General features: G+C 41.7%; 1 protein-coding gene across 8 annotated transcripts in view; it reads left to right on the top strand.

Moving 5' to 3' along the window:
* mei1 (meiotic double-stranded break formation protein 1) overlaps positions 1–16,315 on the top strand; it is a 28,460-nt gene that overhangs the window by 10,186 nt on the left and 1,959 nt on the right. For 3 of the 8 annotated variants that reach the window (XM_086133842.1, XM_086133843.1, XM_086133841.1), the window contains 25 exons: positions 29–238; positions 1,158–1,321; positions 1,888–2,002; positions 2,440–2,559; positions 3,006–3,105; positions 4,377–4,511; positions 4,711–4,819; positions 5,699–5,790; positions 5,930–6,077; positions 6,252–6,363; positions 6,909–6,969; positions 7,339–7,436; positions 8,371–8,551; positions 9,129–9,279; positions 9,587–9,772; positions 9,897–10,016; positions 10,353–10,542; positions 10,800–10,910; positions 11,655–11,765; positions 12,390–12,568; positions 12,796–12,880; positions 13,223–13,407; positions 13,885–13,966; positions 14,677–14,783; positions 14,962–15,093. In XM_086133842.1, the coding sequence (XP_085989968.1) occupies positions 29–238; positions 1,158–1,321; positions 1,888–2,002; positions 2,440–2,559; positions 3,006–3,105; positions 4,377–4,511; positions 4,711–4,819; positions 5,699–5,790; positions 5,930–6,077; positions 6,252–6,363; positions 6,909–6,969; positions 7,339–7,436; positions 8,371–8,551; positions 9,129–9,279; positions 9,587–9,772; positions 9,897–10,016; positions 10,353–10,542; positions 10,800–10,910; positions 11,655–11,765; positions 12,390–12,568; positions 12,796–12,880; positions 13,223–13,407; positions 13,885–13,966; positions 14,677–14,783; positions 14,962–15,093 (3,284 nt within the window). Of the gene's footprint in view, positions 1–28; positions 239–1,157; positions 1,322–1,887; positions 2,003–2,439; positions 2,560–3,005; positions 3,106–4,376; positions 4,512–4,710; positions 4,820–5,698; positions 5,791–5,929; positions 6,078–6,251; positions 6,364–6,908; positions 6,970–7,338; positions 7,437–8,370; positions 8,552–9,128; positions 9,280–9,586; positions 9,773–9,896; positions 10,017–10,352; positions 10,543–10,799; positions 10,911–11,654; positions 11,766–12,389; positions 12,569–12,795; positions 12,881–13,222; positions 13,408–13,884; positions 13,967–14,676; positions 14,784–14,961; positions 15,094–16,315 lie in introns of those variants that run through there. The other 5 variants (XR_015103278.1, XM_086133844.1, XM_086133845.1 and 2 more) reach the window with 5 other exon arrangements.

Here is a 16,315-nt window from a genome sequence, read left to right as displayed (position 1 = left end):
CATGGTTACTCTCACCTTTGTCCTCCAGTGCCCTTACTTGAGCGCCTGTGCTCGGTTTTGCTATATCCGGATGAAGGGGTGAAGGCATCGGTCCTCTATGTTTGGCTCAAGTTGTTGGGGACCTCCGGGGGCTCAACAGCACAGTCCCTGCCGGTCACCATTCGGGACAGAGTCTGTGTCCTGTTGCAACAAACCTTTGCCTCTGCCACTTGCCCCCAGCTCATCAACAATTGCATTGGTAAACACAGCATTAATCTTTTCTTCTTATTACAGTTTTATTATTATGTACATGTATAACTATCATTTGATGTATAAGAAAGTGTACTGAAGTCTTCAGCCATGACTTGTTCAGTGAGCAGATCTCTGCTAGAGTTCACCTAGTTGGAGGTTATGCATTCAGTTTAACTTAATGGCCGGTTTGAAAATTGCATCATTCACGATTCAGAAAAGGACGATGGTTTATTTTAAATTATTGTATTATGTATGTTTGAGACAGTTCCAGAAGAACATTTTCTTATTATTATTTTTGTGCTCTTCACAGGGCAAAACTGCATTTCACTTGTTCCATGGTTATAGGATGGTTGGGTTGTTTCATAATGCACAATGACATATTGTACCTATTGTATTCCATTTCAATTCTCCACACTTCATGATCTCTGTGGAAATGTACAGTACATTCAGCAGCTGTAGCTGTTTTGAAAGCGTTAAATAAATTAAGTTGAGTTGAGATACCTTGACACTTATTTGAATGTAGATGGGCCTATATTATTCTGCTTCTTGTCGCACATCTGCGGCACTCATTATGCTCAGTCGACAGTGTTCAACCTCCAGATGAGACTTATGGGGTTCATATTAACATTTAATGTGCTCTAGTTTTTTTTTTTTTTTTGTGATGACCTCAACACTACAGTGTATATTAAACCGTTATATTTTATTCATGCAATGCATCAGCACATTGCATTTATTCAACATTTTATAGTCCTTTAACAAAATTGTTGGAGTTATATTTCGATAGCGTTCCAGAGACTACTGTTTCCATAACATCTCTACGGTAAAACAACTTTGTGTACAGCTATCGACATATCAGTGTCCCGTATAATTTTATAATTTGCATAGATGTCATGAATCGTTTTGACACCATATCTTCCATGTCGTAGCTCTACTGTGGATTCTAGTGCAGTGGGGAGAGGCAGTTTCAGTTCTTATGAGCCACGCTGGTGATCAGTTTATGTGCAGCCAGAATGGGAACACCATTTCCAGCAGCCAAAACCAAGAGCAACAGACCCCCGACCACTGTCATCTCCCTCTCATCCTGAAAAAGGTCTCTGTCCAAACATCCTGCCTCTATGACCAAAACTTGCATTTGGATACCGAGAACGTCTAATCCTGGATTAGTGTGTCTTTGCAAAGGGAATCAAGGGGTTCTGCTCTGGATAAATATTTTTGCTTCATGTCTGGGAAATCAATGTGTAGATGGCATAGCAGAACAGCTCAGACTTTAGTTGATGACTGTGTACAGTCACACAATAAATTCAGTAATCTACCGGTAGATCCAATCAATCGTCAAGACAAACCCTCCATTTAAAACATGACAGTCACGCCATAGAGTAAATGCAAAAACTTTGAAACTCTAATTGGATATCATATTGTACTTTTTCATGCCTATGATGCCACAATCTAACACAATTATAAACAGCGAGCAAGTTTGACCACATACTGAAAAATAATAGGAAGCCAAGTAATTTCTACCACTTGATCTCAGGCTGTCAAGACTAAACCAAACAAGAATAGTCAGTGGTGTGTAAACCATGCAAACGTTTTTCCGAGCTGTGTGTCTTTATGTGGTTGTTGGTTGTGATTCTAACAAAGTCCGTTCTCTGTTTCCAGTTACTCCTGAGTGGTGATGATACATTGCAGGTGACCGCTGCAAAGTGCATTGCAGCTATTCTTGTTCATTCTCCCACTCAGTACGGTGCTCCTTTTATCAAAGCTGACATACCAGGTAAAATGTGTATACATACACCAGGTACACTTTGGGATCCATTTTCATGCTCAGAGTAAGACTAGTGGGAAGCGTGTTCTAACTTTGCACGCAGGTGGGCTGGACCAAGTGTTGATATTATGGCAGACACGTGCAAGGTGGCGCAGTGTAAGAAAGGCCACTTTGCACCTTTATTTACGTACACACAGCTCACTTGATTCGACGGCAATCAAAGTGGCTCCTCTCTTTCTGTTTAAAATCATTTTGTATTCTCACAGGCATGCACAGTTAGAAAGGGGCGTTTGCGTAGTTTTGGGAGTGAACACTGTCTTCGACATTGGTATTTGTTTTGTCCCTCAGACTGCTCCTTTGTCTGAATCTCAGTCTCTCTCTCTCTCCCTTTCTCCCTCTCCCCACCTCACTCCCCCCACTCTCTGTCTCTCCCCCTCACCTTAAAGAGTTTCTGTTTGACCGGCTGGCTGATACAAGTAATGAGGTACTGCTGTGGTCTATCTACAGCTGTTTGCTGTTACTGATTGAAGACCCACTATTCTTCTCCCAGTGTCACGCAGTATATGGTGAGGGAGCTTGCCATCATCCAGTTTTATTTTTCCTGTGTTTTACTTTGAACTGGTGTTCTTGAAACTTTCACAAAAGTAGTGGTAACTTGCAACCGATCCCTACGACCAAAATGGAAGAATATGCTTTGTCATTAGAAATTGGGAATATTTAAATCAGTGATGTTGGATGAAAGGGCCTGGCCTGGAGTCACTTTTGGCCCAGTTCCAACTACACGGGTTTTTCAACACTGAACACATCCAACCGTGCTTGCTTGCTTCCAGCCGTGCCCAAAATATCTTGGTAAGATCAAGAATTAAGAATTGAGGAAAGGGATTTTTCCACAAATCTCATTTATGATTGACTACTGAGTTTTGAGGAGATTTGCACACCATTCTGTCTGTACTGTGCACAGCAATGTCATTGTGTAATGTATTATGCGCATGCTATTGTGTGTGTGTGTTAGGTATTGAATCCCTGGTGCGCAGTCTGAAGCAGGCACTGCAGCTGACTAACGTGGATGTGATGAAACAAGGGCTCTTTCTCCTCACTAAGATATTGGAAAGGTGAGACTGCTCAGTAACAAAAACAGATTTAAAATGACAGCCGACACTTGTGACGTTGATTTGGCCATGACAGAACAATCCACTTCATTGCTTTTGAAAAACTCTTGGGATGTCTTTATGACATACGACTGAAACAAAAAACACAAATGTGAGCCATTCTAATCACACGTGTCTCCGTGCACACTGCACACACACAATCATTATGATTTTTATTTTCACAAATTTAATTCAATTCAGTGCAATAACTACAGATAAATCACACACCAATTGAAGTCTGGCAAAGCAAAATGTTAGCTATTTCAAACATTTTAATACACAAGAACGCAACCATATGGGAGTCTTCAAAATCATCATCAAAATAATGAAAATGTAATTTGTGCTTAGTGAGAAATGGATAAAAAAGTTTTGAAATGGTGTGTACTCGTGTATGTCGAAGGCTGTATGATTTGCACTGGGAAGTTTAATTAGATTTAAATGAAGTGGCTGTAAATCAGCAGACGGTAAAACACTGCCGCATTTTTGGAAGATTGACATAATTTTAATTGGATGTTTCCCCGGTCACAAATTACAGATAGATATCTTAGGAAAATCTGTCCTTTACATTGTGTGACACTGTACAGTAGAAAGTATTTTAAAAGTGCTGAACAAGCAAACGTACGGTACACATAAGAGTCTTCAAGGCTCATCACAGTTTTTTGAGCACAGTCGAACCCTGTGTGTGGTATTAAACATAGTTTAAGGTAAGGCTAGATTAGGTTGCACGTGCATGAGTGCGTGTGCACGTGTGCGTGTGTGTACGCAAAGAGTTGAAAGGCAGACCACTATTGTGACTGTAGCGAGACAATAGTTTTGTTGCTGCATAATGTAGCAGTGACAAACGTCAATATTTGGAATGTCAATAGTTCGTCCTATTTGTTATGTTAGCCACCTCCGTGTCTTGTGTAGGTTAAGGAGTGAGAATGGTCATTTAAAAAACAATTGCACATGATGTGCATCAAGAGCATATTGTAATTTTAATGGCCCTTTGTCAAAAGATGTGATGTGATTTGATTTGGGATTCTTAAGAGCAGATGCACTTCATTTCTGTTCTATACCAACTTTGGAAAACATTCGACATTGGGAACATCGGGAAGTTTCTCTTCCATTTAATTTCAGAAGTATTGAATTTAACTTGGCATAAAGCTGTATAGATCCTCAATAAAATCAGGTTATTTGCATTTAGTTGAGTTTTGTTTGTTTGTGTGTGTGCGTGTGTGTGTGCGGGCGCGCAGGCACCCCACAAATCTGCACTTATTCCTCAGTCCTCCAGCATTTGTAGCGGTTTCAAAGGCTGTGCTTTGTGGACTTTCTTCTCCCTGCCTGAGTGTAGCCACACAAGCTGCCAGCGCCACCTCCAATCTCTTTAGGTATCAACATGCATGACAGCCTCAAAAACAGCTCGCAAAAACTTTAACCCCAACCTTCAAAATTGTATCCATCAGTACATTGTAAATTTAAGTATGGTTATTGTACAATTATTACTTTAATTACAATTTGGGCCTTGGGCACTCTATTACCACTTCGTAATTTGTATTTATTGTCAAGACTTGCTTAAAACCTCTCCAGAATCAACCACCAGTCCAGACCAGTCCAGTACCAGGAGTTACAAGGACTTGTTGGGGCCATCACAAAAAGGTTCCCTGAGCTTCCTGCCTCTAGCAGCCAGCAAAGTAGAGTGAGTTTGCTTTGATATGTTTTATAAAAAATATGTGTATGCATGAGCCTCAATGGAAACTTGAAAACTGGCTAAATGAAATTTGATTTCATGTCTCAAGCTTGGTACACACCTCAAGATCTTCTAGCTGATTTTCAGCCACATTTTGCTCAGATCGATTGTCACATTTTTTGAAAGACGATCTTGACGTAGTGTGTGATGTTTTGAGATTTTTTTTTTCTTTTCAATTTGCTCTTCAAGCGGTCAGCTGACCAATTTGCAACATGTTCAATATTTGCAATCAAAAATCCTCATGTCAAGTCAAGTCAAGTCAACAGTATTTATAGAGCACTTTCAAACAGCCATCGCTGCATACAAAGTGCTGTACATGGAGCAATTTAACATGCACAATAAACAGTAAGACAAATCGGTAATAAAGGCGGTAGAAAGCACCAAACAGTAAAACCAAGAACAAATCTAAGTCATGCTGAGTTGAATGCCAAAGAATACAAGTGAGTTTTGAGGAGGGTTTTGAAGATGGGCAGCGAGGAGGCTTGCCGAATGTTTAGTGGGAGGTCATTCCTCCCACTAAACGTGTTATGAACATCGAGAAAGTTCAAGCCGCGGACTCTGATTGTGATGTGGAATTTAATGAAAGCCAATCAGCAAGCAAACAGAAGCAAGTGGTTCTGTTGAGTCATTGTATAATCGTCCCCTCAATTTTGTTTGTTCCATTTCTTCTGTTACCACTTTGGCCACCACGACGAATACTAACTAGTGGTGGCCATCATCAGTCAGCTGCTGTCAGTATTTCAGGCTGTCCCACTCCATTGAAGTTGTCAGCGACTTGACATTGACATTCTTTGTCGTCTTTCATTTTCCAATTTTCTGTATTAATAGGCGAGTCTGAAGAAGTCGGAGCACAACAGCCCGGAATCTTGGGCAGAAGGATTTATGCTTCACTCCTCACTTTGTTTTCAGACTGCTTGCAGGTCAGCCTTGAAAGTCACACTTTTGCACAGTCAAAATAATTGCTCAGTTTTGGTGTATTTTTTGATTTCATGGCATTTTCTTTACTTTGGCAGACACGGGTTTTGTTTTGCATTGTTGTTGGTATTTGTGTGTGTCTAGATTGGCTGAGGAGTGTGCATCAGATCCTGTTCTAAAGGAGAACACGTTTACAGCGCCATCAAAGAAGAGCCATGGGCCCGACTCACTGGAGTCTCTATGCCAATGCCTGCTTCAGTGTTGTGACTCTCTGTGGATACCCACTGTTGTTGTGAGTGTTGGTCGCGCACACACTTGTAAATTGCAAACGTCTGTTTCGTCATCTTCTCATCCAAACTGCATCACAAACGCGAAGGAATCTCGTCAAGTTCTTTTCAGTTGTGTACAGTTATCATTTCGCTTTGTGTGTGTGTGTGTGTGTGTGCGTGTTGGTTTGTGTATGTAGAGGATGTGTGAATATGCACCCAGTCCTCAGATACTACAGGTCTTCTACTCGGTCTTGTCCTCCCTATTCGCCCTCGTTCCATCTGCCATGCCGGCCTTTGCAAATAAAATGGGTAAGTGAAATTGCAGATGCATTATTTACCTTGCGGCTGTTGATGGAGGAATACAGAGAAGGTCAGAATGAGCTGCAATGAGGAAGACCCGAGAGAAGAGGAATAGACGCAGTGAGGGATGGCACAAGGGTGTTAAGAGGAAGAGAAGCCGAATTTAGTTTGCTGTGGGGAAAAGGAAAAGGAGGAGTGTATGTGATACATGCTGCTGGCTTTCATGCAGATGCTGCGGGTGGGATTCATGGCCAGTGCCACGGGCGGTGCCAAGCACACACAAAAAATGAGGATGGGTTACATCAGGAAGGGTAAAAACTAAGCCAAAACAATTGATGTGATTGACTCACAAGCAGAAAGTTGCAACAACTAGATTCGAGAGATGCTGTCCATGTGTGTGTGTTCTTAAATGTTTCTTAAAAGCTGCTTCGGTTTACGAGTGTATGCCAGCCTAATGTTCTGTTCCCTCTGCCGTTTCCTTTCTATACTTCTGCTTGTCCATCTTCCCCCTACTTGCTGTCTCATCCCGATGCTTGACCTTTACTTCCCTCCAGCGTCCTCTGGTTTCTACAAGTTGGCTTTGGAACACAAAGGGATTTTCTGCGTGGGAAACAGGTACACTGCACTGATGTATTTGTGGGTGAACGTGTTGCTTTTTTGTACGGCCGATAATAAATTGGTGGTTCCCCAGAAAGTTCTCTGTTTTCATCCCATACATTCTTCTCTCTATATGTTTTTGTGGTCTAAAACGGAGTTGACACAATAAGTGTAAAGCAAAACTGCTCGATGCCATAATGAATTGTTGAAAGACTAAATGATGGTGGCATCCATTTGAGTATCACATCTAGCCGATTCGAAACTGAATTCACTGGGTGCTTTGTTTCTTAAAGGTGTCCTCATTCTTTATATCAGTCACTCCTTTTTCTGCACTCCTTCCGACATTTCCATATTTTAATACTTATTTTCTCTCCCATATTCTTTCAGAAACACGCATTTAAATGTGGCTTGCTGTGATTTCCTACAGAAACTCAGTATGTGTTTGCTCTGCCAGTCAGTTCCTGCTTCTGGCACGTCCCAACAGGGTATGCAGATCCAAGCGCGCGGTAGCACCACATGCAGAGTGCAAAGCACCTCGCTGTGTCCTCATTCAGTTGGTGACTCTGCAATTCTGTGTCGAGGTCTCAAGATATGACTGTATGGTATAGATTAACCCCACCTGTTCGCCTTTTCACAATCTCTTTCTTGAGTGTGTTACTTGCTCTGAGCCTCCACTCTGTTTTACTGCCACAGCTCTCCTTTTCTGTCCCCTCAATGAGTTTGGGTGATAGGTCAAAATTTCCAATCATCTACAGTAAATTTACCATCTGACAATCAGCGGTATGTTCGCGTTGCTCCGTTGGCAACAGACAAAAAAAAAACAGTGCGCAGCCGTCTAAGACGAACAGCACCTTGCCCGCTTCTCCTTTTAACATTTGCCTTCTGAGAAGAGGTATTTCTAAGGGCATGTGTGCCAGTGCACTCCCGCAATCAAACACCTTGAAGATGTACTAGAAGGGAGATGGTGAACCAGGCGAACCAACCACAAATATTTTCTGGGAATAATTGGGCAAAACCTTTTCCTATCATGATCTTAAAGTCAGAACAACTTTATATCAACGACTGCATTTACAATGTCATGTCATGATTGTTCCAGTCATGGTAATGTATCGGTGAAGCAATACTCAATATGTATTACTCTTTCTCCACTATGAACCGCTGTTTTTTTTTCCCCCTAGGCCTGGTTAATCACTCACTCTCCGAGTGACCTATTGTCATTGTAATCGAGGAAACATTAAGTTCCATAAACTTTTCTGAACTTAGCTGCACAGAAATTACATTTTACATATTTTTATTGCCTTTCTTAAAATTTTCAATGAAGATAAATAAGCAAAAATTAATGAGTAACATCATGTTGTTGAATAATTCTTTGTGCTTTGATGATAAAATTCTTTTGTATTTCCACGGTCTCCAACCCAGATGCAGAAGAAATAGAAAATCTCCTGCAGTCCAATCTTTCCTCACTGTGTTGTCGGCTCTCAGACTGGCCGACACTGCTTCGCGAGTCCCCGGGGCTCCAACTGTGTGATTATAAAGGTCCAAGAGCCACTCAATACTGCCTGCTGATCATGCTACACCTCGCTCTGCAGCAAGGAGACAGGTACACGCAGATTTGAAACAATAATCAGGCCGCATGCATGCACATTGAGTGGAATTGTTGATACGTGTCACAATAATTGAATTAAATGAATACGGTCATAAGTGGTGTGAAGGAAAAAGTACTCTTGATGTTATTGTAAGCTAATTCAGCTGTATAAATTTGTTTTTCAATACTTAATTTTTATCTTTAGGTTCGTTGGTGCCTTGGATTTTCATAGAAAACGCACATTGAATGTTTATCGGCCTTTTTGAAGAATTTTGGGGGGGGTTGTTTTTATTTTTTTACCCCAATGCATTTAAATGGGCACCAATTATGCACAGATTTTTGTGAGGAGGATGTACTGTAACTAGCAAAGTACAAAAACAAAGGTCATATTTGTCGGCCTGTGGAAATTTAAGAAGAAAAAAAAGGGTAAATGTTTGCTCAGCGATAGGAGTATGCATTGTATCTTCGTTTGTTCCATTTAGTATATTCACACTAAATCTGCCTCGGGGTTGATTTTCAGCTACAGTTGTTCTGTGCATGTATGTATCTATTTTATCTTGTCTTTTGCTTTTTTGTTGCATGCATGAACTAGGCTCCTCCCAGACCAGACAGTGTTTTCCAGTGTAGTGTGGCTCTTGCGTTCAGTGCAGGAGGAAGGCAGCAGCACCCTCCCTACCTTGGTCCTACGGTCTTCTCTTTATCTGCTAGCCGTGACACAGGATGAGCGCACCACGCTTGATGGGGTAACTTAGTTTACATATAATAATAATAATAATAATACATTTTATTTATAAGCGCCTTTCAAGACACCCAAGGACACTTTACAATAATAAAAAACACAAAACAATACGGGTTGAGCAGCGGCAGCCAAAACGCGCCAGCGTTCACTCAAAAAAACATAATACATCATGTCTCATTATAGTTTATTTATTTGTACTTTTTTGCACAAGTCACATTTTAATTTTCTACGAAGCAGTTGATACTTTTCTGGTGTGGCAGCACAAATGCCAGCATTCTTATGTTTCACCTTTTCTCGGCACCCTATTCAAGGCTCCGTTGGACTGTATCACCAAGGCTCTCTCCTCCTGTCAAAGTTTCTCATCGCTTTACATCCATCATCCTGCCGTCCTCCACTTCATTTGCGGCCATGCGCTGCTTAAAGAAAAATTTGGGGCCCCGCTGTTGGAACTTTGGTTGACCAAACTAGCACAGTCCACAGATGCGGAGCTAACTGTGGTGAAAAACATTTGGTTTATTCTCCCTCATATGATGGGGGGGGTTTTCTCCCCAATTAGTTACAGTCTAACGTTTGAGACTCATCAAAATCGTGTTTTTTTTTTTTTTGTGCGTGTGTGTGTAGACAGACAGACATGTTAAGGAGTGGAGTGTTAAGGTGGCGGGAGAACAGGAGCCCGCCACTGAGATTGTGGAGCTTTTGTCTGTGTTAAAGAAGCACCCGTCTGTCATCCTAATCCTCCTGGTGAGATCAAGATACATATGGACTTCAGAGATATTGTGCAAATTGGAGTTCATTAGGAGCACCGCATACCACAGGAAGATGATTGGTGAATTTCTAAAAATAGAAAAACATACAGTTTCACATCTCAGCGAGCTGGTATTGTCACTGTACTCCAAAACCCACCTGTGTGTCTAAAAACAGTTGAGATGCTATTCATTCTTGAGATTTGACTGATTAAGGTCAGACGGCACTTGTGTGAAGCTCAACTTTAACCTGTAGCAACTGGTTTGATTTGGCAAAGCCAAGGACAGCTGAAGTTCCTTAAATTGTTTTCTTTTTGACTGTCTTACCTTATAGGACATAGTCTGTACCAGGGAGGCATCGCTTGCAGAGCGAGCAATATCAGTTCTGATGGTTCTATTGGATGGCCAGAGTGACTTTCAGGCAGACCTGTGTACCAGTCTGAAACCTGCCTTACTCCGGGTGTTGCAGAAGCTCAGTGTCGAGAGTGTGGCCCATATACAAGGACAGAAACTTGTTGAAGAAGGTAGGCAAAATGAGTTTGACACCGCTACACTGTATATCTTATATTTTTACTTAGTTGTATTCAAATCCACATCAATGAAACACTTGTAATAGTGCCTGTAATTTAAATTATTTTATTGTCGACAATTGTGATTGGATAATGACAACATTGGTAAATGAAAACATTGGAATGCTTTATTTTCATACAATGATGACATCCTCACATTCAGTTAAAACCCTTTTATTTATTTATTTTTGCATTTACTCTTTCTCTTGCAGTTAATTCCCTCCCTCTGGTGCTTAAGCTGCTTTGTGCAACACATGCCAACCTCTCACCTTCCCTATCCTGCAGTAAGATGGACGAAGTTCACTTCAAGCTGTTCTACCATGGTGAGGTCAAAACAGCCCGCTGGCAGGTCACACTATTCCTCTCCAGCATGTTATTCAGAAATAAAGCTTCTTCCACGTAGTCAACACCGATCCTTCACTGCCATTGACTTGTACCGAACACAAATACATGTGTGTGTGACAGACCGACTGGATCAGCATTGGAGCTTTATTCCCAAACCACTGGGAAGCAAATAATATATTTTGCAGTTTTTTTTTTTTCTTGACCCAATGTATTGTCCATTTTGTAATCTGTGAGCCACACCGCAGGCTTTGAGAACGATTGCAGATTTACCTCAGGACATTTCTAATTCATCTTCATGCTGTGCACTGACTGACTGACTTATCCTGCCTGGATTCATCTGTATTTCCTCATGAGCGGTATCTTTACTCATCTTCAAGATCGTCAACATAAAGCCTCTCACTGCAGAATGCAGATGATGACATTTATTAAACCTTTAGATAAATGCACCTTGATGTCCAAATCCCTCTGTGAATAATTATGGTAGTACAGTACTGTACTTGGCTTGAGATCATGCATACATTCACTCAGCCTTATCCGGTGTTACATTTTTCATCTTGTCATTTTTAAATTAGCCTGGTCTTTACGAGCCACAGTTCCGCACGAGTGAGGTAATCACATCATAGTCTCCTGTTGATGTATTGAAACTAATGTCTGAGAGCGTTGCACGTGGAGATCAGAACCAGCAGACCTGATTTTGCATGTACTGTTTGTGTGTGTGTCAGTCAGTAATATTGCAGGTCGGCTGCATCGGTCCAATACGGAGAGTCTGGTCCCTGCCTTTAGCTACCTGTACTGCTGCCTGAGTCTCTCTCCTGCACACTGCACTAACAGAGGTTTGACACGCTCTCTTTCTTCAATTTATGTGTGTATTTTCCAAGAACCTCCAATTGCGCTTCTAACTCTTGCCGCGTTCTGTCTTATTTTGACAGAAATGATGCTTCGAGATTGGTTTGAGTATTGCGAAAGATATAAAAATACCATTTGACACTGGCTGCTCTTGAGTCAATATCACCATCAAGGTGCCTTGGAGACGCACAAAAAAAGAGCTTTATGTTAAAAAAAAAAGTTCTCTTTTCTTATATTAAGATGTTCTGCTGGTAGAAATGCAAATTCGTCAAGCAGACAAAATGCATGCAAACATCAATTTACGGTATATAAAAGTCCCAATCCCCACCAGGACCAAACAAAATGGGAGTGACCAGGCCAAAGTTTTAACCACAATTAAAACATTAGGATAATTTAATTCAGTTCAAATTCAAAATGTTATGTACGGGCGAGTGGGTTATTGTGTATTAGTTTACCAGCTCTGTGTGGGCCAACGTGGGTGTTTTTTTTATGGTGGCGGGGGGGTGATTAAGTCACATACAAAGTGACAGGCCTGTGATGCGCTACCACACACACACACACACACACACACACACATGGTGACACACGTTGTGGCACCTTCTCCTCCCCAGCTGTCTCCATGCTACTCTCCAACTGTGGAGTGATGGATCAGCTTCAGACAATCCTCTCCTCATCCTCATCCTCTGCGCCATCCGTCGTCTCTTCAGCTGCTTCCTCCTCAGCCCTGCTGTGCTGCACTCATCTTCTGCTGTCCTCCCTCATCACTTTGCAGCATGAGCACTCGATCCAAGTACATGTTGTAGCTCCTCACATGAGACAAAAGAACTTTAAATTCTAATGACAAAACTGCTGTTGTAAATGCATTTTGGTGTGACTTCCCAGTCTCCTCGCAGCTGAGGATAAAACAAACTCTCATACTTACAATAAGCATTTGGGCTAAAGCTAGTTCCTCCTCTGATTCACCCCATTTTCTATTGTTTACTTTCCCCTCTCTCTCGCTGTCTCCATTCATTGAAGGTTCACAAAAGCCTCAGATGGAGTCTGGACACAGCTGTGCAGCGAATACTTATTCAGAAACGGAATACAGACACTCTCTTGCTGGGTAACGATCTGAACAATGTCATTCCTCTCAATGCATTGTATGAAAGCAGAGTGCCAGTTTGAAAGACTGCATGCAATCATGGCTCAAATTATTATCGGTCACGCCGTCTTTGTCGCTTCCGATTTTTGCTGTGGCAATTCAAATGTTCTATACATTTCGATGCCAGCACGCAACTCTGATTACTTGTGTGCTGGAGACAAAAAAACAAAACAAAAGAAAAAACATATGAGTACTGACTCAAGTGTAACAAGTTGTAACATTTTGAAATCCCATCTCCTTGTCATGGTTTTGTCCACAGCCATCTACATTTTTGCCTTTTGCATTTTTTTTAACTCTTTCCAGTGAGCTACTTGAGGTTGCTGCAGGCCTTACTCAATGTTGACTTGACCACCGCACTGGTGTGTGTGACCACTGGCCCAGGCTTAGTTGGCGAAACACCCCTGGAACTTGAAGATGGTGCATTATTCCCGCTTGGCTCCAGAGGGGCTCGGTGCCTCTTAATTGCTCTCAGTGGACTTATTTTACAGGTTGTATGGCCTCGGTGGGAGATTGGGTTTCAGTATCATTTGTGTGCTGTCTGTATACTTGACTCTTCATATTTGTAGTGCATCACAGCTTGTAAGGCTTTCAGTTTCTGTCTCTCTCAAATCTCTCACTTTTTCGCTCCCTCTACTGCGATGAGCGGGTATTTACCAACTGAGAACGAGAAGGCAAATAAAGAGGAGTAGTGTAGAATTTACTTATTGACGGTAAGTCTGCAGGGCTGTTCTGCTCTATCCAAAATCGTGATCATTTCGAGAGATCATCATCTTGGCTCTCCGTTTGGTCTTGCGTTGTCCTTCTGTTTCTGATTGTATCATATTCCAAGATTGAAATATATTTTCCTTCAAGCAATATGATATGCTTTTTTTATGCTGCACATTCATTTCTACGGCATGTTGGTAGTATAAGGTAACTCTTATTCTCCCGAGAGGTATAACGACTTCTCAACTTTCCCTCCTCAGAGGAATGAGCTGCTACTGAGAGCCTCGGTCAACTGTCTAAATTCCGTGCTTGGCTTCCTTCAGAGGAAGAGTCCTCAGACAGGTATCATTTGTATTCATAAGAAAATATTTCATGTCAGGTCTGCCCTTTCAGTATATTGTACTGCTAGCCCCTACTTAGTCTACCCTGGAACAGTTGACTTCCATTTTTGTATTCAGAGATACATCCCATATTGATTCATTTTCAGACCATTCGGAAAGACAAAACAGCCGTTTTGTAAGCAGTCTTTCATCAAGGTAGAGGGCTTTACAGTGCGGTGTATTTTTCCTGTTGTAGCTCGATAACCATTTCTGATAATATGCAGAAAGAAACAAAATCGGATAAAACTACAGCAGAATATGCTCTAAAGCACAGAAATGTCATCAAAGCACTGTCCTTAAGTTCCTTACTTAGCAGAGCACTTCCTGGTTTTTATGTTATGTACTGACGGGCAGTGACATTTTTCCTTCTCAAACACAATGGACTTTGAAAGCAATCACTGCCAAACATCAATATTTAACGGTTTCCTTCTTCGCACACGCACCACTTCTCCACAAAGTTTCGTAGAGTCACAGCGCTGGTCTCAAACTGATCAGTTCACCGTTGTTGGGAACTAGAAGATGGGTGTTGTTAGAACCCTTCATGTATGTAAATTTTTTGGGGGGGGGTTCTGTTTCTGTTACTGGAACAGATAGAGGGGCTGAGTCTCCGTTCATTGGTATTCATACTTAGCATTAACACATTTGTGTGTGTGTGTGTGTGTTGATTTTTAGCCAATTATGAGGTTTGTCAGCCATGGAGTCGATTCCTCCTCTTGTGCCTGCAGAGCTCAGGAGAGAACGTCCTCCTGCACCCAGCCATTCTCAGGGTCATCACACTTGTGAGATGTGACACACGCCCCACAACTTGGAATCAAGCATCATTTATGGCGCTTTAGTCTAAGAGTAGTACATTGATCCACGGGGGGTTCTCTGTGTGATCAAATACAATACAAATAGGACAAGTGTGGATCTGTGTGTGTGTGGCCACATCTACCCATGTGTCTATGTCCGGTGTAGCTTGTGCAGCATGGCAATCTGGTGGTACAGTGGGAGCCTGACCTTCTTCAGGTGATAGATGCAGTGGAGAAGAAAGGAGTTAAGAAGCTCAGCCAGGAAGCATCACAAGCCCTCAGGCTACTCCTCACACAGGTATGTCCATGTGGTTTGATTATCTGAAAAATAATAATAACTAAGACGGGAAAGCCCAAGTTTGTTGCAAAGAGTCCTGAGGAGAGAAACAAGACTGAGGGCCCCAATTTAAATCAAGTTAGCTGTCAAAAACGGACACAAAATGTTGATAAGTTTGGTTCAGATTGCTCTGCCACATAGGGTGGTTACAGGATTTAGCGTAGCTTTGTCTTTTGACTCCCTTACTGTACCCCGATATGCCGAACTTGACGTCTCACTTGCAGCTTAACACACTCAGCTGCTTTGTATTTCTCAAACAAATTATTTACGACTTGGAACAATTCCACTGTACTGAATTGGCAGTCCTGTACCGTACCAAAGTGGCTCTTTTCTTGGCACGGCCTGCACTGCTCGAGAAAACCCTGATGAAACATTATTTATTACACTTTTAAAACTAAGCTCTGCAATGTTTCAATTTATCGACCTTGATTTCTTTTTGACCAACCGCCCTTATTCTTACTGCATTATTCTCCATTTGCTACCCACACCGGAATCCTCACAAAGTTTTTATCGTCATTCTTTCTCAGTGTTCTGAATTATTGAATGATGAACATGACTGCAATAAAGATGTTGCACATGCCAGCATAACTGCTTCTAAGCACTAGCACAAATGTTTTGAAATTGTGGCTAAATAATTGATGAAAGCCACTGCGTTAAACTATGATGATCGTCAAACAAAAATCAAAAGGAGTGCAAGCTTCTCATTGTAATTGGTTTATCTAAAAGGGAAACCTTTCATTATTAAAAACTTGTTTTCGACCAAATCAAAAATGGATAGTAATAAAAGATAATACTAGTCGAGGCAATAGTATTGGTCATTGTCCCTGTAGAAGCCAGTGTGGATACGTTTGAGTATGAAACACTGCGTGAGAGCAGCTTTATAGGGGTTAAGTTGTCACTTTCAGAGCATGCGACAGAAGCAATGCTTTTGGAATGCTGAGAGTAGCTCCGAATAGGAGGAGTGACAATGATGGCGTCTGCCAGTGGAGTGTTTGTGTGCCTGGGAATCATGAACCAGGCTAACACTAACGCCTCTTCGCTTATTTGCAGGAGATGGTTTGCGTGACGAGACAGGCTGCAGTGTGACAAACACTTCTCTTGATATGACACACATACGCACGCACAGAGTTGGTGTTGATCTGCCTGTGTTTTATAGTCATGTTTCATTTCGGGAGGCAGCTAT

Source organism: Hippocampus guttulatus, chromosome 16, assembly GCF_054856545.1.
Source record: "Hippocampus guttulatus isolate MCC_2025c chromosome 16, RoL_Hgut_1.0, whole genome shotgun sequence".
NCBI classification, from domain to species: domain Eukaryota; kingdom Metazoa; phylum Chordata; class Actinopteri; order Syngnathiformes; family Syngnathidae; genus Hippocampus; species Hippocampus guttulatus.
This window is presented reverse-complemented; position numbering and strand designations above follow the sequence as displayed.